Here is a 24,737-nt window from a genome sequence, read left to right on the forward strand (position 1 = left end):
ATTATTATTATTATTATTATTATTATTATTATTATTCCTATTGATTTCAGGAGGAAGGGAGAGGGAGACATAGAAACACCCACAATGGGAGAGAGCCATGGCTAGGCTGCCTCCTGTGCCACCCACGCCCTCCCCACTCCTCTGAGGACAGAGTCCGCAACCCAGCAGGTACCTCACCAGGAATGGAACCCTGACCTCCTGGTTGAAGGTCAATGCTCAGCTGCAGAGCCACACCCGGCCTGGTCCACGTTTCCATAACAGAATGAGTGACACAGACACGGGGAGGGCTGAGGCTGGGGGAACTGGCAGGCACCTTCTCAAACGTGAACGTGAGCTTCTCCCTCAGGAAATGTCACCTGGCAGGGACCACCCACAGGCCTGCTGTCCTGATGCAATGCCAGCCCCGAGAGAAAACCAGAAAGGTGGGACAGGTGTGTCCCACCACGTCAGCTAGACCCTCCCCAGCGCTGACACACTTCCTAGGGGCTCTGTGGGAAGAGACACAGAGGTGAGCGTGGAGGGCGGGTGACTAATGCATCTGCATGAGAAGGGCTCTAGGACTTAGAGACACAGGCATCACCTTCACTAACCTGCATGAGGACAGAGCCACCCAGCAAGACAGCCCTGGGGACGGGGACAGAACAGAACAGGAAACATTCACTATTCCCCAGCCAGCGGGGCTCCGTGCTTGAACATGGACCTATGAACCAGGAGGTCACAGGTCACCTTTTTGCCTGAGCATATGCCTGGGATGGAGGCTCCATCCCCAGTGTGGGGTTTGTAAGAGGCAGCTGATCAATGACTCCTTCTCATCATTGATGTTTCTATCCCTCTATTACTCTCTGAAATAAAAAATATATATATTTAAAAATTAAAACAAGTAGAATACAGTCCATATGATCCCACTTTGCAAATCCGTTTTCAGAAAGGACCACAGGTGTGGCTGTAGTGGCGATCAGAGGGGAGCATTCGCACTTACCTGAAAAGGTCAGTAAAACACGGCTCCTGCCCATGTCTGTGCGGCCCTCTATGTCTTAATGAGCTGCCGCCACACCAACAGATCAAAGGCAGAAAGAAATGTGAAACCCAGCGTCTCCTGGGGGGATGGGCAGGATGTGACAGGGGAGCAGGCCCCTCCTCCCTCCTCCTTCACCTGGGAAATTGGTGATTTTCACAAAAAACATGATTCTGTCCCCATCTCCCAGGCAGTGAGCATGCTGGGTGAGTTCATACTTGTTTCCCCGTGTGGTTCCGTGAGTGGTGACTGTGACAGAGGGAACCACAGGAACAAGGTTATGGGGGCCTCCCCCCTGTGTGAGGCTGCACAGAGATGGTGAACCCCAAACCTTGGAAAGTCCCTGAACAGCACAGCGCCCGGGCCAGGCCTCGGGGGACAGGGGGACGGGCGCTCCGCGCAGGAGGAGGCTCAGGACGGAGTCCAGGGCCCAGGCTTGCGCTCAGGTCTCAGCGGGGCACAGAGTCTGGGGGGCAGCTCCCTGGTGGGGACTCCCCATCACCCTGGTTTCACTTTTCCTCTCCCAATCTGTGTCGTCGCCTCATTTCTGGATACTCGTGATGCTTCAACAGCTGTCACTCGCATTGGCTGGGCGGTTTCTACTGCAGCCAATCAGCGTCCCCGCGGCTCCCAGTTATAAGTCCTCCGCGGAAGCGCCCGGACTCAGACGCTCCCCAAACTGCCAGGATGCGGGTGCAGAGGCCCCCCACCCTCCTCCTGCTGCTCTCGGGGGCGCTGGTCCTGACCCCCAGCGGGGCCGGTGAGTGCGGGGTCGGAGGGGGCGGCTGTGCGGGGAGGAGCGAGGGGACCCGGCGGGGGCGCGGGTCCGGGAAGGCGCGTGTCCAGAATCCAGCCCTGCCCTCCGTCCGCCCCCCAGGCCCCCACTCCCTGAGATATTTCTACACCATCGTGTCCCGGCCCGGCCGCGGGGAGCCCCGCTTCCTCACCGTCGGCTACGTGGACGACACGCAGTTCGTGCGGTTCGACAGCGACGCGGCGAGTGGGAGGATGGAGCCGCGGGCGCCGTGGATGCAGCAGCCGTGGGTGGAGCAGGAGGACCCGGGGTATTGGGACCGGGAGACGCAGAGGGTCAAGGAAACCGCACAGACTTTCCGAGTGAACCTGCAGACCCTGCGCGGCTACTACAACCAGAGCGAGGACGGTGAGCCGCGCGCCGGGCCCCGCACGACCCCCCTCCCCACGGACGGGCCGGGGTCGCCCCGAGGGTCCGGGTCCGAGCGTCACCCCGAGGCGGCGGGACCCTCCCGGCCCCCCACCCCCGGGAGGAGCCCGCGGGGACTGTGACCCGATTTCACTTTCAGTTTTAGATTCAGTCCCCGCGGGGCGGGCGGGGCGGGCTGACCTCGGGGCGGGCTGACCTCGGGGCGGGGTCAGGGTCTCACACCATCCAGGAGATGTATGGCTGCGAGGTGGGACCGGACTGGCGCCTCCTCCGCGGGTACAAGCAATACGCCTACGATGGCACCGACTACATCGCCCTGAACGAGGACCTGACCTCCTGGACCGCGGCCGACATGGCGGCTCAGATCACAAAGAGCAAGTGGGAGGCTGAGGGTGTGGCCAAGCTTTACAGGAGTTACCTGGAGGGCCTGTGTGTGGACTCACTGCGCATGTACCTGGACAAGGGGAAGGAGACCCTGCTGCGCGCAGGTACCAGGGGCCCTGGGGCCGCCCCCTCTGCCCGGGGCTGGGGCTCCTACAAGGAGACAGGACAGGGGGTCAGTGTCAGACACCCCTCCTTCGGTTCAGGGAGGGGGAGGGCCCTGAATGTCCAGGTTGGGTACAGAGGGCCTGGCCCCCCTCTCAGGGACAGTGAGGAAGTGGGCTCCCCTGGGGAGCAGGGAGACTCCCCTGAAATAGCCAATCAGATGTTCCTAAGGGGACCTTCTCTCTCAGGCCTTGTGCCCAGCCCCACACCCCTGTGTCTGAGGCCTCACCCCAGCTTTTCTGAGTCACCTGGCCTCCACCCACGTCCTATTTCTCTCTCAGAGACCTGCCTCCTGTCCTGGGTGGTATCTCTCTGATTCTAGAACTTTCTAAAGACTAGGAGGTCCTTCCAGGTGCCTCTGTCCAGGCTGGTGTGTGTGCTGTGTGCTCCCTCCACACCCAGATGTCTCTCCACTCTCAGGATGGTCACATGGGTGCTGCTGGAATGTCCCATGGAGGATGCAAAGGTCCTGCATTTTCTCCCCTCCCCTCAGACCCTCCAAAGGCACACGTGAGCCACCACCCCGTGTCTGCCAGTGAGGTCACCCTGAGGTGCTGGGCGCTGGGCTTCTACCCTGCAGACATCAGCCTGACCTGGCAGCGTGACGGGGAGGACCAGACCCAGGACATGGAGATGGTGGAGACCAGGCCTGCGGGGGACGGCACCTTCCAGAAGTGGGCGGCCGTGGGGGTGCCCCCTGGAGAGGAGCACAGATACACGTGCCATGTGCAGCACGAGGGGCTGACCAAGCCCCTGACCCTGAAATGGGGTGAGGAGGGCCGTGGGCACACAGCCTCTTCTCAGGGCAGCAGGGCCCTGGAGGACCTCAGTGGGGTGGGGGCTGAGGCCTGGAGTCAAGGCCCTCACCCTCCTTCCCTTCTCCTCCCAGAGCCTCCTCCTCACACCTTCATCTTCATCATCCTGGGCATCGCTGGGGGCCTGGTCCTGCTGGGAGCTGTGGCTGGAGCTGTGATGTGGGGAAGGAGGCGCTCAGGTGGGCAGGGGTGGGTCTGAGTGTCTGTCCCACTGGGGGTTCAAGCCCAGGTAGACATGTGTCCCACCTCATTCACAGGAAGCACCATCCGCATATGTGTGGTGGACAGTGTGGGGCTCTGTGCTCACACTGACTCTGTAGTGAGGCCCGAGGGAAATGAGGGGCCCACTTCTCACCTGATGATGCTAGTGGTTGGGACCCGGTTCCCAGCAGCTTCAGGTCAGAGGGCAGGTCCCTGCTGAGCACAGACCTCCAGGAGTGCGTTGGGCCCAGTCCCCATACCTGTGATTCAATCATGTGTCCAGGTCCTGCCCTGAGTCTGTGCACACAGTTCTGGAAACTTCTCTGGGACCAGGACTAGGGCTTCCATGGCTCTGCCTCCTCCTTGGTTTCTCATGAGGTGTTTTCTTCCCGCAGGTGGAAAAGGAGGGAGCTACGCTCAGGCTGCCAGTGAGTATGGAGGGGTGACCCCTGAGACACTGTGGCAGTGCACATGGGAGCCATGGGGGATCGCACACCCATAATTCTTCTTAGTCTCCTACCCTGGGGCTCTGACCCCATCCTGGTTTGTCCCTTTCAGACAGTGACAGTGCCCAGGGCTCTGATGTGTCTCTCTCGGCTTCTAAAGGTGAGACCTGCCATGGGGAGAGGTGGGCAGAGGGGGGGCGGCTGGGTGGCAGGAAGTCTGTGGGACACTGTGAGCATGAAGTGGGTTTGAGAATGTCACCAGTCACAGCCACTGTCCTGAACCTGCTCATGATGATTGTCCTCCACAGCGTGAGGCCACTGCCTTGTGGGGACTGAGTGATGGAAGGTGTGTTCCCGCTCCTACTTCCTGACTCAGGATCCTCTGATGGGGGACTGGCCCCTCCCTGCCCTCCACACTCTCCTGTCAGCAGAGGCGGCTGGGCCCTCCCCATCCCCATTCCTGCCTTTCCTCCCTGGTGCACTGAGCTGCCACTTCCTGCTGGATTGAAATGAGATGCTGATGTGACTGTTTGTTCATTTCTTGCCAAGGTGCCTTGGGGGTTAATTAAAGGGGAAGCTCCTAAATTCTGAGGGGAAATAAATTGAAGCTCCAAGAACTTTCCAGGTCCCTTGTGTTTGCTGTAGTGAACCGGTCACAGGCGGGATGGGAGGGGCTGGGAGGATGGGGCGTGGTCGGGCCTGGGCCTGGTCATTGCTCAGTGCATTGTGGGCTTTGACATGGTCACTCCTTGGCTGGGTCACCTCTCTGCTCCTCTGATCTTGTCCCTCAGGGGAACCCTGTCCCACCAGGGCCTGTGGTCACAGGGACTCCCCTCCCCCAGGCCTTGTCACGTGTCCTAAAGCAGCGCATCTCCAGGAGCCTGGACAGCGAGCCTTCCTGGGGCAGGTCAGCCTGGGCTCAGGCCTGGGCCCGCCCTCCACCCTCCTCTCCTGGGTGTTTATTTCTTTGCTTTGGTGGGTGTTATGCCTGTGCCTGTTCTTGGATGTGAGTTCTGGCCTCACTCTCTGGGTGTCCCCGTGTGACAGGGCTGGAATGTGGGGAGTGCTGTGCAGAGGGGTCCGCTGTGGGGTCTGGGGGGGGGGGGGGGGGGAAGATGGCTGTTTTGTTTGTTGTCCTCATCTGAGGATATTGTTCCATTGACATTTAAGGGGAGAGGAGAGGGAGGGGAGAGGCAGAGGCAGACACACATCCATGTAGGAGAGAGGCATCTATCTCCAGCACGGGGATCATGGAGCCTGCACCGAGGTACATGCCCTTGACCGGAATTCCACCTGTGACCTTCAATCCCAGGGCTGCTCTCACCACTGAGCAAAGTGGTTGGGAGAGGAGGTCATTGCAGTGTGGGTGGTCAGCAGGGGCCTCGTTGGGAAGGGGACTTCTTTAGCCCTAGCCTGTTTGTTTCAGTGGCTAGCAGGTTTGGTTCAGTTGGCCTGCAGACTGAAGTGTCCCAGGTTCGATTCTGGTCAAGGGCATGTACCTTGGTTGGGGGTACATCCCCAATAGGAGGTGTGCGGGAGGCAGCTGGTCGATGTTTTTTTCTCATCGATGTTTCTAACGCCATCCCTCTCCCTTTTTCTCTGTAAAAAATCGATAAAATTTTACTTTTAAAAATCTAACTTGAGACCGTAGAACTAATAGTGCCACGTTGGGTGGATGTTTGCTGTCCTAATAACGATGGTATCTGAAACCCATGGACCCCTTGTTGAGTCCATGGGGCATACACTCAACACTCCATCAGAAGTTGACATAGGCCGAGACCGGTTTGGCTCAATGGATAGAGCGTCGGCTTGGGAAATGAAGGGTCCCGGGTTCGATTTCGGTCAAGGGCATGTACCTTGGTTTCGGGCATATCCCCAGTAGGGGGTGTGCAAGAGGCAGCTGATGACTCTCTCTCATCGATGTTTTTAACTCTCTATCTCTCTCCCTTTCTCTCTGTATAAAATCCATAAAATATATTTTTAAAAAAACAAACAAACAAAGAAGTTGACATAGTGTAGAACTGTATGCCTGCGCCCTGGTGTCAGTGCATGTCATAGCTACCAGTCAAGCGGACTCAGGAATGCAGACAACAGTGCAATGATTGCCAAAGGGAAGGGGGTTAGGGGAGTAAAGGGGACAGACACTCAACACTCCATCAGAAGTGTCTGAGGGTTGTGGTCCCCTCAAACCCACGATCCCGCGTTCGAAGACATCCATGAAGACGGTGAAGGCATGCTTTTCAAAGTGTGTATCCCTTTAATGTGTCTGTTCTTCTAAGCATTACCAGGTGGGGTGGGAATTTCAGGGATGGGGGATTGAGGTCTCGGGCACAGACGGCAGGGCCCCGCTGACTCACACACCACAGTGACTTGGCTAGAACACTGTGGAGGAGCAGCTAGGAGCTCCCAGCGCCCACCACCACGGTGGTCAGTTTGCAGGACTGGATGTGCCCAGAGGAGATGATGCCCGGGTGCTCCCTGTCAGACGAACACACCTTTCAGCATCAGCTCATCTCTGTCCCAAGGTTTAGTGCAAATGGTCAGTTGGAGGTTCTTCTCTTCCACAGCCCTCAACAGGTTCTGCGTTTCCTCGTCAGATGCATCTTTGTCCAGCCTGGGGAGATAGACATCGTTGCCCTCTCTGCGCCCCAATGCCTCTCTCCCCTAGACTTGCACGGAAGGTGAGAAGTGGAGCCAGACTCATGGACACAGAGCATAGACTGACAGCTGTCAGAAGGGAGTAGGTTGGGGGCTGAGTGAGAAGGGTGAAGGGATTAAGCAAAGAAAAAAAGAAAGACTCCTGGACTCAGACAACAGTGTGATGATCGCCGGAGGGAAGGGGGTTATGGAAGTAAAGGGGAAATAAATGGTGATGGAAGGAGACTTGACTTGGGGTATTAGCAAACACAGTATCTATATGTATAAAAGCCAAACAGGTGAGAGCCTAAGTGCTACTCTTGACTGAGGAACAGATGTCTGGGTGAAGACTCTGCTCAGCTGTCTACTGAACCCTCCTATCTCTGAGCCGGATTGCATCATTTGGGGGAAAGTAAATAGAAGACACTGTGTCTAGCAAAAAAAGTGCTTCTCGTCCTGACTGTTGTGGCTCAGTGGATAGAGTGTTGGCCTGCACACTGAAGAATCCCAGGTTCGATTCTGGTCAAGAACATGTACCTTGGTTGCATGCACATCCCCACTAGGAGGAGTGTAGGAGGTGGCTGATTGATGTTTCTGACTCTATCCCTCTCCCTTCCTCTCTGTAAGACATCAAAGTGCTTCTCACCTGGGGCAATTCTGCTCTGAGGGAACATCTGCCAATGTCTGGAGACATTTTTTTAAATTTCAGGGAATGGCCAAAATCGGTTTGGTTCAAGGGCATGTACCTTGGTTACGGGCACATCCCCGGTGGGGGTGTGCAAGAGGCAGCTGGTCGATGATTCTCTCTCATCAATGTTTCTATCTCTCTATCTCTCTCTCTTCCTCTCTGTAAAAAATCAATAAAATATATTAAAAAATAATAATAAATAAATAAATAAATAAATTTCAGGGAATGGAGGGGACAGCCAGTCTTTTTTCAAATTAATCCATTTTTGTTGAAATGTGATTGACACATAACACTGTACAGGTATAAGGTATGTAACGGGTTGGTTCAGTATATCTGTGTACTGCAATATGATAATCGCCATCACATCATATAGTTATAATTTTTCTTGGTGAGAACAAATAAGATCTAGTGTCTTGCCCTGGCTGGTTTAGCTCAGTGGATAGAGCATCGTCCTGTGGACTGAAGAGTGCGAGGTCCATTTCTGCTCAGGGCACATGCCCAGGATGTGGGCTCCATTCCCAGTGGGGGGCGTGCAGGAGGCAACTGTTCAATTATTCTCTCTCATCATGGATGTTCTTCTCTCTCTCCCTCTCCCTTGCTCTCTGAAATCAATAAGAATTTAAAAATGGGAACATCAAAGTTGCTAAGAGAATAGATCTTTTTAAAAAGTACTTTTTTTATTGATTTCAGAGAAGAAGAAGAAGAAGAAGAAGAAGAAGAAGAAGAAGAAGAAGAAGAAGAAAGAGAGAGAGAGAGAGAGAGAGAGAGAGGAAAGAGAGAGAGAGAGAGAAACATCTATGATGAGAGAGAATAATGGATCAGCTGACTCCAGCACGTCTCCCACTGGGGATCGAGCCCAAATCCTGGGCATGTGCCTTGACCAGAATGGAACTGTGACCTTTAGGTTCAAAGGTCAACGCTCAACCATTGAGCCATACAGGCTGGGTTGATCCTCACGACAGGAGGGAGGTGCTAGGAGCGTGTGACGTGCAGGTAGACATCGGGGAAGCTGCTCAGCATCTGCGCTGCAGGCCAGAGCTCTGCAGCCCCAGGTCCACTGCACCAGGCTCAGCAGCCCTGCCCAGAGCCCGGCGTCTCCCTGGGGTCACCCTCCACCAGGACAGGCGCCCGCTCACCCCAGCAGCTGCAGGGCACAGTCCTGGTGGCCCAGGGCTTCACACAGCGCCGCCATGCCATCGCGGTCCAGGCTGTTCCATTCCAGGTTGAGGCCCCGCAGGGACTTGCAGATGGTGAGGGCCGAGGCCAGGTCCTCACAGCAGGCAGCGGTGAGCTCACACAGCTCCAGCCTGCCACAGAGAAGCACACCAGGGGGACCGCCCACTCTGGCTGGGCTGCGAGGCACACTATCACAAAACACCCCTTCCACGCATCTGAGCAGGAGACTTGGTGGTCTCGACCAGTGGTTCTCAACGGGGGCCCCTGTGTCCCCTGGGGGACATGTGGCAATGTCAGGAGACATTCAACACACCGGGGGATGCTACTGGCAGCTGGTGGGTAGAAAGAAGCCAGGCCCAGACTGGTGTGGCTCAGTGTATAGAGCGTTGGCCTGCGGACTGAAGGGTCCCAGGTTTGGTTCTGGTCAAGGGAATGTACCTTGGTTGGGGGGCACATCTCCAGTGGGGTGTGTGCAGGAGGCAGCTGGTCGATGTTTCTAACTCTCTGGCCCTCTCCCTTCCTCTCAGTAAAAAAAAATCAACTATATATATATATATATATATATATATATTTTTTTTTTTTTTTTTTAAAGGAAGAAGCCAGGGTCGCAGCCTAACATCCTACAGTGCACAGGACAGTCCCCTCTCCCCGTCACAACACAGAGTGATCTAGTCCCAAACGTCACCACGCAGTGCCCAGACCGGGAGCCCCTGGTCACCCAGGACAGCATTTTACTTGGTTCGGGACCCTTCCGTGCTGGGAATCCCCAGCTCTTCCTCTTCTTGAAACGGGAAGCTTACCCACAAAGACCGTCAGCACACACTCACCCGAGATTCTCCAGTTTACAGTTAGGGTGCCTCAACGCCCCACATAACTGTCTGACACCCGCATCTTGTATTTTGTCCCCTAGCTTCAAAGTCCTCAGGTTTCCGTTGCTGATAAGAACCCCAGAGAAGTCCTCACAGCAGCCAGGAGTGAGGTAACATCCCGCCAACCTGGGAGACACACACAGACACAATCAGGAGTCCAGTCTCTATCGCCTCAGCTTGCTTTCACTTCCTGCTATGAAGGATGAAATGCCTGAGTGCTTCTGAGTTGATGATGGTGATGGCGATGACAGTGATGATACAGGAGATGGTGATGGCGGTGACAGTGATGATGGTAGAGGTGATTTGGAAGTGGTGATGGTGATGCTGGAGATGATTGGTGGTGGTGATGATGGAGGTGGTGGTGATGATGGTGAAAACAAATAAGATCTATTCTCTTGCCCTAGCTCGAGTAATAAAGGTGAAGGGATTAAGCAAAAAAAAGAGACTCATGGACACAGACAACAGTGTGGTGATTGAGAAGGGTGAAGAGATTAAGCATGACCGCCATATGCTGGAGGCAGTGATGAAGATGGTGGTAATGATGGTGATAATAGCAATCATGGTGGTGATAAGGATGATGGTGATGATGGTGGTGATGGTGGTGATAATAGTGATAATGCTGGTGGTGATGATTATAATAGTGATGATGCTGGAGATGCTGGTAGAGATTATGGTGATGGTGGTAGTAATGATGGTGGTCATGGTGGTTGTGATGATAATGATTGTGATGATGATAATGATAATGATAGTGACAGTGGTGGTGATGGTAGTGGTGATAATAGTGGTGATGTTGATGAAGGTTAGGTGATAGTGATAGTGATAATGGTCACGGTGGTCGTGGTGATGGTGATGATGATTGTGGTGACGATAATGATAATGATGGTGACAGTGGTGGTGATGGTAGTGGTGATCATAGTGGTAATGAAGGAGATGAAGGTTAGGTGATGGTGATAGTGATAAAAGTCACGGTGGTCATGGTGATGGTGATGATGGTGATGGTGATTGTGGTGATGATAAAGATCCTACAACTTCTCAGTTCCACTTCACCAGCCCAGTTACTCTGTGCTCCCTGCCATTCTCCTGCCCTCATGGCCTCTGTGCCCGGCCCTGCTCTCAGTGCGCTCACTGGTGGGAATGCTTTGGGCTCCCATACCAGCAGGGCTCTCCTCACGCCCTCCACATCTCTCCACGGCTGTCACCTGTTGGTGAGGACGGCCCCGAATATGTGCCTAGTATCATGTCCCAGTCTCTTCTCTACATGCTTCCGCACAGTATTCATCACCTAACACATGTGTGTCTGTATGTACATGCATGCATACATGTGTGCATGGCTCTGACATGTATATGTACATGTGTCTATGGGCATGCTTATATAGGCACACGTGTATGCATATATGTGTAATATATCTGGTATGTGTATGTGTGTATTGCTGTGTGTACGCTTATCTGTGGTTCTCAAGCAGAGATGATTTCTGCTCATGCCCCTCACAGGGGACATTGGGCAATGCCTGGGGACATTTTTGGTGGCCACACTAGGACACAAGGTGCTACCGACATGCCTGTTCCGTTAAAACAGCCTTCACAGCACAGAACAGCACTCCCATGACCAAGAATGATCTGGGCCAGATGTCAACCATGCCGAGACTGGGAAACCACCTTATATACACAAATACACAATTACCTGCAGCCTCACACTCACGTGTGTGTGTGTGTGTGTGTGGGTGGGTGTGGGTGTATGAAATTCCATCTAATCGACTTCCACAGAAACAAGGTTGTTGAAGCGTTCCGGGTACCACGTTCTGCCTCTCCCCACAGCAGGAACGAATGCCCCACGAGGCGCCTCGTGCCGTTATCCATCCAGCGCTGGTCACCCGCACAGCATCGGCAATGTTTCTGTATGTGGGTCATCCCCACGCGGGGCCTCGTGCAGGTGGGCGGTACCCTCACCCTCGGGGAGAGGAGCGCCCCCACACGCTCACCCGGCTAGTCTAGGGCACAGAGGACCCGGCACCGAACTACAGAGGAGCGTGTCCCACCATCCCAGGCGCCCTTTCATTAAGACGCATGCGCATCAACGCACACCTGGCCTTCCTGGAAGCACCAGGCGGGTCAGCACTTAGCCTCCTGGGTTTTTTCCCAGCAGGCCCCGCGCTTTCCCTCCTTCCTGTGTCCTTCACAGGGCAGGGCGCCAGCATCAAGCCCGCCTGACGTCCGCGTCCCTGCAGCCAGACCTACCACAGCTGCTGTAGGCGGCAGCCTGGCTGCCCCAGCGCTTCACAGAGCAGCTTCACTCCGCGGTCCTCCAGGAAATTGGAGCTCAGGTCGAGGAGGGACAGAGTGGAGCTCCGCACGAGGGCTTGGGCGAGGTAGTCACAGGCGTTGAAGGTGATGCAGCAGTACGTCAGCCTGCAGAGACACACGCACATGCGCACACGCATGGTCAGCCTGCGAACGCTGCACGCGGTAACAGTTTCCTGAAGGCACGTGCGAAAGCCTTGCCATCCCTCCCACCCAGCGCTCACCGAGTACAAACAAGAGGATTAGAATGTGTACAAGCCCCAACCGGTTTGGCTCAGTGGATGGAGCGTAGGCTTGTGGCCTGAAAGGTCCCAGGTTCGATTCCAGCCACATGCCCAGTACGGAGTGTGCAGCAGGAGGCAGCTGATAGATGACTCTCTCTCATTGATGTTTCTAACTCCCTCTCCCTCTCCCTTCCTCTCTGTAAAAAAGATAAATAAAATATATATTTAAAAATAAATAAAAATAAACATAAAATGTGTGGCAGGTGCCCTGGCTGGTGTGGCTCCGTTGGTGGGAGCGCTGTCCCATCCAGCAAAAGGGCGCAGGTTCTATTCTTTTTTTTAAAAATATATTTTATTGACGTTTTTACAGAGAGGAAGGGAGAGGGATAGAGAGTTAGAAACATCGATGGGAGAGAAATCTACTGGGGATGTGCCCGCAACCAAGGTGCATGCCCTTGACCGGAATCGAACCCGGGACCCTTCAGTCCGCAGGCTGACGCTCTATCCACTGAGCCAAACTGGCCAGGGCCGCAAGTTTGATTCTTGGTCAGGACACATACAACAGTCAACCAACCAGTGTATGCATCAGTAAGTGGGATAACAAACAGATATCTCTGTCTCTCTCTCTTTCTCTCCAAAAAATTAATTGAATAGCTTGGCTTTGATGTTTACTATCCCTAGAATTTTTTTTACTGTTGAATTTCACAGTCTAAAAAGTCATCTCACCCCTGGCCAGTCTGGCTCAGTGAATAGAGCATCGGCCTGTGGACTAAAGGGTCCCGGATTCAATTCCAGTCAAGGGCATGAACTTCGGTTGCAAGCTCAATTCCTGGCACTTGTCAGGAGGCAAGCAATTGGTGTGTCTCTCCCACATTGATGTCTCTCTCCTCTCTTCCACTCTGTAATTATCAGTCAATAAAATTCATTTAAAGTAAGTAATTAAAAGTCATCTCAGTAACAGTATTCCAGTCCTCCTGTATATTAAATGCCACTGTGTGTGCAATGCATGTATCTGTACACACCTGCATGCCTGTACACACACACACACACACACACACACAAATAAAAGTTGGGTGTGTTTTTACCCTCACCTCACCTGAGGATGTGTTTATTGATTGGGGTGGGGGAGGAGGAGGAGAAAGAGAGAGGCATCGATGTGAGAGAGAAACATCCACCGGTTGCCTCCGGTAGGTGCACTGAATGAGGGGATGGAAGTGCACCCCGGGTGTGTGCCCTGACCGGAATCGAACCTGCAACCTTTTGGTTCAAACCAACCAACGGAGCCACCAGCCGAGGCAAAGAGAAGGCCCGCTTCTGGAGGCCGCTCTGCTGCCATAGGTGTGACTGCCCCAGGCAGCCCCGAGTTTTCCTGATTGAACCCCTTTTCCTGTGGCCCTGCTGCCCTCCGGCCCAGCGCCAGAGGGAGCCGTCCCCTCAACAACAGGGCCTGCGAAGCCCTGCTCCTGAGAGGAATCCAACAAACACCTTTTCATTCTGTTTTGCTGCCGCTCTATCCACTGAGCCAAGTCGGCTAGGGCTCTTTTTTTTCTTCTTTTTTTTAAATATTCTGTCAACATTTATTTGATAATGGCCCCGGCTCCGCCCCTGCCCCGCCCCTACTCAATCGCCAGCCCCTTGTCTCCAATCTCCCATCCTGGGTCTCCACAGACAACTGGTCACCCCGATCCAGCCTCTGGAGACCAAGTCCGGGCCAGGCCCTCTGGGACCAGAGCACCAGGCAGCCTCTGTCCCGGGACCCCCGGCGCCGGCAGTTTGGGGGCGCGGACACCGCGCTCCTCCGAGGGGGAGGAAGAAATGGGGTGGTGGGCCAATCCCGCCCTCGGCCCCCCCGGGGAAAGGGGCCTTCTCCGCCGCCCCCACGCCAAATCCCTGTCCCAGCCCGGTTCCCCCAGGCCCGCGGGGTTCCGGAGAGGAGGCCAGGATCGATCCGAGCCGGCGCGTAAAGGAAGGCGCGGACACCGCGCCGCAGGCGGCCACGCGCGCAGTCCCCCCGCCTTTCCTCCCTCCCTGGGCTGCAGCCCCTGCACCGGGCGGGGCCGTCCCGGGAGGAGCGGGGCCGGAGCCGGACAGACCCTGGTCCGGGCTGACTATCCACAGATGGCAGCAGGAGCCGCTCTGCCACCAACGGAGCCGCGGCCCAGAAGCAGGCCGCCTGGGAACGGGTCCCCCCCCCCCCCCCCCGGGGTCCCCAGGAATGGGAGGGGGCGGTCCCCTGGCGGCTCGGGGAGTGAAGACCTCCTCCCCACACACACCCCCTTTGCAGCCCTGGCCTCGCCCCCGCCCGGCTCCCAGATCCCTCCCCCACACCCCTCCCGGGGGAAGGGAAGAGCGCATCACGGGGGTGAGAGAGCCGCGCACACGGGGTCGGAGCGCTGGAGGGGAAGGGCCCCTTTTTCCTTTTCTTCTTTAAAATATATTTGTACAGCCCTGACCGGTTGGCTCAGTGGATAGAGCGTCGGCCTGTGGACTGAAAGGTCCCAGGTTTGATTCTGGTCAAGGGCTTGTACCTTGGTTGCGGGCACATCCCCAGTGCGGGGTGTGCAGGAGGCAGCTGATCGATGCTTCTCTCTCATCAATGTTTCTAGCTCTCTATCCCTCTCTCTTCCTCTCCGTGAAAAAAAAATCAATAAAATGTATTTTAAAAATAAAATAAAATGTATTTGTATTGATTTCAGAGAGGAAGAGAGAGAAAGAGGGAGAGAGAAACATCAATGATCTATTACATCCTATGGAGATCTTCAGTTTTGGGTCACAGCGTTAGGAGCTCCTGGTTCTATTTCTTTATTGGTCTCAGAGAGAAAGGGAAAAGGAGAGAGAGAAACATCCATGATGAGAGAGAATCATGGGTAGGCTGCCTCCTGCACGCTCCCCACTGGGGATGGAGCCCCAGCCTGGGCATGTGCCCTGACGGGGAATCGGGGAATCGAACCCAGACTCTTCAGTCGCTACGGAGGCTCTATCCTCTGGGCCACCCCAGCCAGGGCCGCTGGAGGAGCTGAGGGCGGGCAGAGGGAACCCTGGGCCGCCCAGACCCACTTACAGCAGCGACTCCAGCGCGCAGTCCGGCTGCTTGAGCCCCTCGCTGAGGAGCAGGGCGCCGCTGTTCATCACCGGGTTCTCCATCAGCGACAGCAGCCGCAGCCGCGGGCTGCCCGCCAGGAGCAGCGCCACGTCCTCGCACGCTTCGTCCGTGATGTCGCACTTGCCCAGCCTGCACCGGGGCGGGGGGGGGGGGGCAGGGGTGGACACGGGGAGCTGGGCTCATTGGCAAAGACAAACAGAACAGACCAGGGCGCGCCATAGGGGAGGGGCTCGGGGGCCGGTGGGAGGGGCAGGTATAAGCCCAGTCACAGGCACTGGCGGGAGTGGCTCAGTGGATAGCGCAACGTCAACCTGCGGAGTGAAGGGTCCCGGGTTCCATTCCCCTCAAGGGCACGTGCCTGGATTGCGGGCTCCATCCCCAGCAGGGGGTGTGCAGGAGGCAGCTGATCAGTGGTACTCTCTCTCATGGATGTTTCTCTCTCTTTCTCTCCCTCTCCCTTCCTCTCTGAAATCAGTAAGAATATAAAAAGTATATTAAAATAACATAATGACTGTGTGTGGTGCCAGGTGAGTACTAGGCTTGCTGGGAGATGGCTTTGTAAACTATATAAATGTCCAATCACTAGACAATACACCTGAAAGTAATATGTCATTGGATGGCAAGTATAATTGAAAAAATATTTTTTTTTAAGATTTCTCAATAGCCGAAACAGTGGATAGAGCGTTGGCCTATGGACTGAAGTGTCCCAGGTTCGATTCCAGCCAAGGGCATATGCCTTAGTTGTGGGCACATCCCCCGTGGGAGGTGTGCAGGAGGCAGCTGATCGATGCTTCTCTCTCACTGATGTTTCTGACTCTCTATCCCTCTCCCTTCCTTTCTGTACAAAAGCAATAAAATATATTTTTTTAAAAAAAAGAAAAGAAAAGAATGACTGTTGACATTTCTCTGCATCTGGAGATGTGGGGGTGGAGCCTGGGGGAGCATACTGCGGCCATGAGTGGGTGGAGGCCGGGGAGCCGCTCAGTAGCGCCCCCAACAGAGGATTAACTACCTGGCGCTCAATCTGATGAGCTGATTGCTTGTCCACAGCTCTGAGGCTGAGAAAACCCCTCTGAGCCCCAATGCGGTTAGCGAACCACCTCCAGGGCCTCTCCCGCAGACGGGCGGGAGTTCAGGTCCCCAGAGGGAACTCTGAGCGTCACAACCGTGTTGCTCCCCACGGCCGCTCCCCGGACTCACATGAGCTGTTGGATGCTGCACATGGGGTGCCTCAGCGTCTCGCTCAGCAGCGCCACCTCCTGGGCGGACAGGTCGGAGCCGTGCAGGTTGAGGTAGGTCAGGTGGGGGTTGTGAAGCAGCGCCTTAAAGAAGTCCGCGCTCTTTCCCACGTCGGAGGCGAAGTTGTACCTGCAGAGGGCGAGATGGGGAGCCAGGGGTGAGGGCCCAGCGCCCAGGGGTACCTCCTCCAGCTTCTCCTGCCTGTCCCGCTGGACCCTGGCTGCTGGGAGAAACCTGGTCCCTCCTGCCTGCAAATTCTTTCCTGGGGTCCCCCCGGATTGGGGTACGGGTCCTGACTGGGAACTGAACCCCAAACCTACGTATGTGTCCTGAGCAGAGGTTGAATTCAAAACCTGTGTATGTGCCTGGGAATTGAACCTGCAACCTAGGCCTGGTGCATGAATTCATGCGTGGGTTGGGGTCTGGCCACCTTGGATAGGGGGAGGGGACATGGGCGGTTGGCCGGCCTGCCTGATGGTTGAACTCCTAGTTGAGGGGACAATTTGCATATTAACCTTTTACTCTATAGGATAGACACTGAGTGGCCAGATGATTATGCGTTCAGAGATCATCATCATCTGGCCACTCAGTGTTTATAGACAAGATTGCATACTAACCATACTTACTTTTTTAAAAGATTTTTAAAATTATTTTTATTAGTTTTTTAGAGAGAGGAAGGGAGAGGGAGAGAGAGTCAGAAACATCGATGAGAGAGAAACATCGATCAGCTGCCTCCTGCACACCCTCTACTGGGGATGTGCCCCCAACCAAGGTACATGCCCTTGACCAGAATCGAACCGGGACCCTTCAGTCCGCAGGCTGACGCTCTATCCACCGAGCCAAACTGGCCAGAGCCATGCTTACTTTTTGAAAAGCCAGAATGGAGAGAATGCGTTTTGTCTCAGTGGATAGAGCGTCGGCCTGTGGACTGAAGGGTCCCAGATTCGATTCCGGTCAAGGACATGGACCTTGGTTGCGGGCACACTCCCAGTAGGGTGTGTGCGGGAGGCAGCTGATTGGTGTTTCTCTCTCATTAATGTTTCTAACTCCCTATCCCTCTCCCTTCCTCTCTGTGAAAAAAATCAATACAATATATATATTTTTTTAAAACCAGGTGGCGTCGCACTTACGCCAGCCTTTGGAGTCTGCAGGAGGGCTGCGCCAGTGTCTTCCAGAGGACTGCCTGGGCGGCCTCGTCCAAGTGACAGTCGTCCAAGTGCAGCGTCTGGAGGTCCGGGCAGTTGCTGAACACGTAGCACAGCTCCCGCCAGCAGGAGAGCTTCTGGTTGTAGCTGCGGGAGACACACACCGCGCCACGCCTGTGGCCACGCTCACCTCGGCCCGTCCTCGGAACAGGCAGGACTCCGCTCCTAGAGCCCTCCCCGCTGCCGGGCACCCGGCAGGTAAACTGAGTCAGCGTGGCTCAGGGAGAGCAGACCCGGGAGCCACAGCCATGGGATCAAATCCCATGGGAGCCGCCGGTGAGCTACGTGACCCGTGCCTGCGACTCAGTCTCATTCTGCCTTCTTCTCCTCCTCGTTGAAGAGAAAACACTTCTTTAAAAATACATATTTTATTGATTTTTTTTACAGAGAGGAAGAGAGAGGGATAGAGAGTCAGAAACATCGATGAGAAGCATCAATCAACTGCCTCTTGCACACACCCCCTACTGGGGATGCGCCCGCAACCAAGGTCCATGCCCTTGACCGGAATCGAACCTGACGCAGGCCGATGCTCCATCCACTGAGCCAAACCGGTTTTGGCTGAAGGGATAACACTTGATTTTTATGAGCAAAGGTTGATGCTGGGTGATCCATCAGTGAATGGGGAATCGATCCAAAAACGTGATCGGGCTGAAATCGGTCATGAAAATTGGCCCCTTGAAAGTTCCACCTACAGGGAGTTTGAGCACCACTTGCTATGACATGCACTGACCACCAGGAGGCGGCCGGGGACCAATGAAGGCCCTGAAGCCAGGCCTAGGGGACCTTACCCTTATGAATCTCTTGCATGGGGCCTCTAGTAAGAAAGAGAAAATCCATGCACACTGAGTGTCCCGATGGTGATGATCTCTGAGCACATAGCAATCCGGCCACTCGGTGTGTTAGTATCTCCAATGGGCATCAAAAGCATTCCAGATCACTGCTGGAGATCAACCAGTTATTTGCCCTGAGCTTTCTATCAGCCCGAGGGAAGGGGACAACTGATCAGGTGCAGGGTTTATAGTATCTTTGATATCACACAAACGAGGTGCTCAGGAGAAGGACACGGAGAGGCCAGATGAGTGTGCGTTCAGCGATCATCGCCATCTGGCCACTCTGCATGTCACTGCTGCTTTTTTGTTTGTTTGTTTTTTGTTTTGTTTTTTCTAAAATATATTTTTATTGATTTTGTACAGAGAGGAAAGGAGAGAGATAGAGAGTTAGAAACATCGATGAGAGAGAGTCATCGACCAGCTACCTCTTGCACACCCCCCACTGGGGATGTGCCCGCAACCAAGGTACATGCCCTTGACCGGAATCGAACCTGGGACCCTTCAGTCCCCAAGCCGACACTCTATCCATTGAGCCAAACAGGTCTCGGCTGTTACTGCTGTTTTTGTTTGTTTTTTAAACTCGATTTTATTGCTTTTTTAACAGAGAGGAAGGGAGAGGGATAAGGAGTTAGAAATATTGATGAGAGAGAAACATCGATCAGCTGCCTCCTGCACATCCCCCACTGGAGATGTGCCCCCAACCAAGGTACATGCCCTTGACAGGAATAGAACCTGGGACCCTTGAGTCCGCAGGCCGAGGCTCTTTCCTCTGAGCCAGACTGGTCAGGGCGGTTGCTGTTGTTTTTAATGAAATTCCCAGTGGGGAAGGCAGAAAGCCAGCCACAGAGGTGGATGAAGGGGGCGTGGGCGGGGGCGGGGCGGGGGGGGGGGGCGGGCACTCACTCTAACTGGCCTCTGAGGTCCTCGACCAGCACATCGCCCAAGCTCAGGCGGAGGACCCGCAGGTTGAGGGCGTGCGGGAAGCAGGCGGCGTAGACCAGCAGGTTGTCGGAGGAGTAGATGCACACGTCGATGTGACGGAACAAGCTCATCACCTCCGTGGCGAAGTCCGGGTCCTGCGCCTCCAGCACGCCGGGGCACAGCTCCTGGAAGCGGACGGGCAGCTCACCGCGCTCCGCCTGCTCGCTCAGGCCCCGCAGGCACGCGGCCACCTCCCCGCGCAGGCCCTCCGCCAGCGGGAACCCCCAGGCCTCCCAAAGCAGGCCGGCCATGCGCTCCGCGGTGAACCCGAACAGGAAGAGCGCCATCTGCGCCAGGTAGAAGGGCGCCTCGGTCATGGCCTTCGCCACCAGCTGCGCGGCGCTCCCGATGCGGGGGGGCCCCGGGTCCTGGGGGCGCCTGAGCAGGTACCACAGGGCCCCGCAGCACACCTGCACCAGCGGGTGCGGGAACACCCAGCGGCTCCTGTTCTGCCGCAGGAGCTGCATCCTCACCCAGGCCAGCGCGTGCATATCGGCCACCCCGTGCCGGCGCAGGTGCCACGAGCGGAACACGAACCTGCCGGCCCACGTGCCCTCGGCTGCCAGGGCGCACAGGCCCCGCAGCCGGCTCCGGGCGTGGCCTCGGGGCCAGCCGGCGCTCTGGGGCTGGAACGCGCTGAGCAGGAAGGAGGCGTAGAAGCTCGTGATGCTCTGCGTGTGCACGCAGAGCGGCCGGCGCCTCTGCAGCTGCTGCTTCAGGCTGGCGCACATCACCCAGCACGCCAGCGGATACTGGCACAGCGCGAACGCCGCCGGCGAGTCCTGCACCACGGCGAAGGCCTGCGCCGCCTGCTCCCCGTCCGCGAAGAAGCTGGAGAAGTAGCGCCACTTCTGGTGGCCTGAGAAGCCGGGCAGGTGCACCCACACTGGGTGGGGCAGCAGGTGGCGCAGCTTGCGGGAGCCCTCGGGGCCCAGTGACACGAGCAGTGACGCCTCGGGCAGCAGCGCGCGCTGCAGGAGGCTGCGCAGCACCGTGTGCACGGGCCGCGGCCGCTCCAGGTCGGTGCACACGTCCTCGTCCGTGTCCACGGCGAGTGTGAGCTCCTCCAGGCCGTCCACGATGAAGAGCACCTTCTCGGGCCGCGAGAAGACGTCGTGGACGGGATGGGAGGCCGCGGGCCAGTCGGCGGCCAGCAGGCCCGCCAGGCTGGTGTCGCGGAGGTCGTTGAGCTCGGCGCAGCTGATGAAGAAGACGAAGGTGAAGCGGCCCTGCCAGAGGCGGCCCGACGCCCACTGCAGCATCAGCCTCCGCAGCAGCGTGGTCTTGCCCCCGCCGTCCGTGCCCAGCAGGGCGGCGGTGACCGAGTGCTCGCCCGCCCTGTCCGCCGCGAACGCCGCGCTCAGCTGCTCGTGCTCCATCCGGGTGGACTCGGCATAGGTGTTCTCCGGCACCACCAGGCACGTCTCGTGCTTCCACAGGTCTGAGAACTTCCTCTCCATGTGTCTCTTGTACGGGTTGATCTTATCTGGGGTCAGAAGGGCATAAGACAAGGCAGTTTTACTTATTTTTTAATATATATTGTATATATCTCTCTTATTGATTCTTTCAAAAATAAATTTTATTGATTTGTGACAGAGAGGAAGGGAGTGGGATAGAGAGCTAGAAACATCGATGAGAGAGAATCATCGACTGATGACTCCTGCATACCCCCAACTGGGGATGTGCCCACAACCAAGGTACATGCCCTTGACCGGAATTGAACCTGGGACCCTTGAGTTCACAGGCCGACATTCTATCCACTGAGCCAAACTGGTTTCGGCTGTTGATTTTTTTATAGAGAGGAAGGGAGAGGGAAAAGGAGTTAGAAACATCTATCAGCCACCTCCTGTACACCTCCCACTGGGGATGTGCCCACAACCAAGGTACATGCCCTTGACCTGGGACCCTTCAGTCCACAGGCCAACGCTTTATCCACTGAGCTAAACCAGTTTTGGCTATTGATTTTTTAACAGAGAGGAAGGGAGAGAGAGTTAGAAACATCCATCAGCCGCCACCTGCACACCTCCCACTGGGGATGTGCCCGCAACCAAGGTACATGCCCTTGACCGGAATCGAACCTGGGACCCTTCCGTCCGCTTGCCGATGTCTATCCACTGAGCCAAACCGGTTTCTGCTAAATTTATTTTTTTATGTATATTTTTATTGATTTCAGGGAGGATTGGAGAGACAGAGAGAGCTAGAAAGAAAAATCCATGATGAGAGAGAATCATAGATCGGCTGCCTCCTGCACGCCCCCTATTGGGGATCGAGCCTGCAACCCAGGCATGTGCCCTTGCCTGGCATGGACCCCGGGACCATTCAGGCCGACGTTCCGCCCACTGAACCACACCGGCCAGGGCCACACTTACTTCTGATCTCGTCCTTGGCCTTGGCCCAGAGGTCCCTCCGGTTGACCTGCTGGAACAGCCGCAGGGCGATCTCCCAGGCCTGCTGGCCGGGGTAGTGGCCGCACAGCAGTGTGGCCAGGTCGTCTCTGGACGCCTTCTTCAGCTCGGGCCACGGGATCGGCGGGAGGTCAGACAGCACAGGCTCTTGCTTGAGGAGCTCCTTGAACTTCCAGAACTCATCCTTCTTCAGCTCCTTCAGGTACCACAGCAAGCAGACGTCGGAAAAAAAGGATTCAGCCATCGCATCCGAGGACAGTGAGCGCCGGCTCCTCCGGGGAGGGAAGTCTTCAAAAGCAAGACAAAAATAGGTGATTCCTGGGGAAGAACGAGGAGATGAGAGAGCTAGATCTCAGCCGTCAAAAATAGCTTTAGTCTATTATTTTTTTAAATATATGTTATTGAGTTTTTTACAGAGGGGAAGAGAGAGGGATAGAGAGTCAGAAACATCAGTGAGAGAGAATCATCGATCAGCTGCCTCCTGCACACCCCCTACTAGGAATGTGCCTGCAACCAAGGTACATGCCCTTGACCGAAATCAAACCCAGGACCCTTCAGTCTGCAGGCCAATGCTCTATCCACTGAGCCAAACCAGTTTCGGCACAGTTGACCCATCTTAAGAGTGTCTTAGGCTTTAATATACATAGATATCCAAGATTTGGAACCAACCCAAGTGCCCACTGATAGACGGTGGGATAATGAAGATGTGGTGCAGTTCGGTGGCATGGCTCAGTGGTTGAGCATTGACCTATGAACCAGGAGCTCACGGTTCGATTCCCAGTCAGGGCACATGCACAGGTTGTAGGCTCGATCCCCAGTGTGGGGAGTTCAAGAGGCAGCCGATCAATAATGCTTTATCATTGATGTTTCTATCTTTCTCCCTCTCCCTTCCTTTCTGACATCAATCAGTAAAAATATATTGGAAAAAAAGAAGATGTGATGCAGTCCTGGCCAGTTTGGCTCAGTAGACAGAGTGTCCGCCTACGGACTGAAGGGTTCCACGTTCGATTCCAGTCAAGGGCCCTGATAGGTCATAGGCTTGACCCTGGCACTGGTCGGGAGGCAACCAATTGACATGTCTCTCCCATCGATGTTTCTCCATCTCTCTCTGTCCCTTTCACTCTCTCTGAAAACCCATGAAAAAATATCCTCAGGTGAGGATTAATAAATTTAAAATAAAAAAGAAAACGTGGCCGAAACCGGTTTGGCTCAGTAGATAGAGCGCTGGCCTGTGGACTGAAAGGTCCCAGGTTCGATTCTGGTCAAGGGCATGTGCCTTGGTTGTGGGCACATCCCCAGTAGGGGGTGTGCAGGAGCAGTTGGTTGATGATTCTCATCGATGTTTCTAACTCTCTCTCCCTCTCCCTTCCTCTCTGTAAAAATCAATAAAATATATATTTAAAAATAAATAAAATAGGAAACTTCGTTTTATGGGTATTCTAACACAAGTTTAAAAAAAAAAAAAACTTGTGTCATAAAGCTTTTCTCTCGTTGCTCTCTCGCTGAAACCTCCTCTGAGCACAGTGTGCCTGTGCCCTGAAGCCCCTCCCATGCCGGCAGGTCAGGCCCCGCCCCCTGCACATGGCAGCGCCCAGACGTGGGCCCCCCACCCCCCAAAAAAACAAACACGCTAACTCTCATCACCGCCTGGGCACAGCCTGCCTCGGCCTCCCCAACTCACAGCACCTGACCCGCCTCTCTCCTTCCACCTCTGCGGCCAGCCCGGCCGGCATCGCCACAAATCCTCCACGTGTGGTTTAGGGCAGGGGTCGGCAAACTCATGAGTCCACAGAGCCAAATATCAACAGCACAACGATTGACATTTCTTTTGAGAGCCACATTGTTTACACTTAAACTTCTTCTCACGCCATTTCTTCCAAATAGACTCACCAGGCCGTGGTGTTTTGTGGAAGAGCCACCCTCAAGGGGCCAAAGAGCCGCCTGTGGCTCGTGAGCCGCAGTTTGCGGACCATGGGGTTTAGGGTAAATGAGGGCCACTAGAACTTCCAGATGGAGAAAGATGAGGTGCTGGAAGCCAATCAGAGGGCAGGTCTCACACGTAACCCTCCCCTTTGCCCTCCGCCCCTCCTTCCTGTAATCCGCCCGAAACCTGGTTTCCATCCCTCTTCCCAGGTTCCATGAATCTCACAATCACCACCGAGAGACTGACCAAGTCTAAGACTTTGACTTGGGGGATCTTCATTTCTCCTCAGTTCTGATACCCAAGCTGCTCCAACTCTGTCTCTGATTCCATTTTGTTTTAGTTCACTTGTTTTTTAAAATCTATTGATATGAGAGAGGGAGAGATCTGCCGCTCCACTTATTTATACATCCACCGGTTGCTTCTTGCCTGTGCCAGGAGAATCAACCCATCTCCTCGGTGTGTGGGGAGGATGCTCTCAGCACCTGAGCCGCCCCGCCCGGCCAGGCTCCGATCCATGGAGGAAACCTCAGTCCTGTCCTCCCCCTAGCTTAGCACCGGGAGCACGGAGGTCCCCAGGGAAGGGCTGGGTCTCTCTGGGAATATAAACGCTTTCCCCCCAGAGCATCCTTCCCACCATCAGGGGGCCGGACTGGGTTCTTTTGGGTGTGGGTACCTCATTCGTTATGCACAACGGACCTGCAGAAAGGAAAGAAAGAAAAAGAAAGAAAGAAGAAAAAGAAAGAAAGAAAGAAAGAAAGAAAGAAAGAAAGAAAGAAAGAAGAAAAGAGGAGAGAGAGAGAGAGAGAGAGAGAGAGAGAGAGAGAGAGAGAAGGGAGAGAGGGAGGAGAGAGAGAAGGGAGGAAGGGAGGGAGGGAGGGAGGGAGGAAGGAAGGAAGGAAGGAAGGAAGGAAGGAAGGAAGGAAGGAAGACATCCTCACCCAATCTGGCAGCT

At 55.2% G+C, this 24,737-nt stretch overlaps 2 protein-coding genes across 9 annotated transcripts; one reads left to right on the forward strand and one right to left on the reverse strand.

The window, feature by feature from the left end:
- The first annotated feature begins 1,607 nt into the window (after positions 1-1,607).
- Positions 1,608-4,823, forward strand: LOC118718034 (class I histocompatibility antigen, Gogo-C*0203 alpha chain). 8 transcript variants are annotated; one of them, XR_006741509.1, is made up of 8 exons: positions 1,608-1,775; positions 1,893-2,177; positions 2,411-2,686; positions 3,238-3,548; positions 3,634-3,738; positions 4,156-4,188; positions 4,319-4,366; positions 4,515-4,540. XR_006741509.1 is itself a non-coding variant. In XM_036436357.2 (8 exons), exons 1-8 carry the CDS (start codon positions 1,703-1,705, stop codon positions 4,517-4,519), a joined length of 1,101 nt encoding a protein of 366 aa, XP_036292250.1. In that variant the 5' UTR covers positions 1,608-1,702; the 3' UTR covers positions 4,520-4,823. The 8 variants fall into 8 exon arrangements, 6 of the variants coding, with proteins under 6 accessions (XP_036292250.1, XP_036292251.1, XP_045437086.1 ...); XM_036436357.2 differs by having other exon boundaries at positions 3,238-3,513; positions 4,515-4,823; XM_036436358.2 differs by having other exon boundaries at positions 3,238-3,513; positions 4,273-4,366.
- Positions 4,824-6,363: 1,540 nt separating this feature from the next.
- NLRP9 (NLR family pyrin domain containing 9) lies at positions 6,364-22,138 on the reverse strand. Its single transcript, XM_045581129.1, has 9 exons — positions 21,826-22,138; positions 19,379-20,942; positions 17,571-17,825; positions 16,402-16,641; positions 15,160-15,330; positions 11,812-11,982; positions 9,535-9,702; positions 8,668-8,838; positions 6,364-6,820 (listed from the first exon to the last, which is right to left on the reverse strand). The coding sequence occupies exons 1-9, from the start codon at positions 22,103-22,105 to the stop codon at positions 6,688-6,690; spliced, it is 3,153 nt and encodes a 1,050-aa protein (XP_045437085.1). The 5' UTR covers positions 22,106-22,138; the 3' UTR covers positions 6,364-6,687.
- Between the last annotated feature and the right edge of the window lie 2,599 nt (positions 22,139-24,737).

This window comes from Pipistrellus kuhlii, unplaced genomic scaffold (genome assembly GCF_014108245.1).
Source record: "Pipistrellus kuhlii isolate mPipKuh1 unplaced genomic scaffold, mPipKuh1.p scaffold_m20_p_136, whole genome shotgun sequence".
NCBI classification, from domain to species: Eukaryota; Metazoa; Chordata; class Mammalia; order Chiroptera; family Vespertilionidae; genus Pipistrellus; species Pipistrellus kuhlii.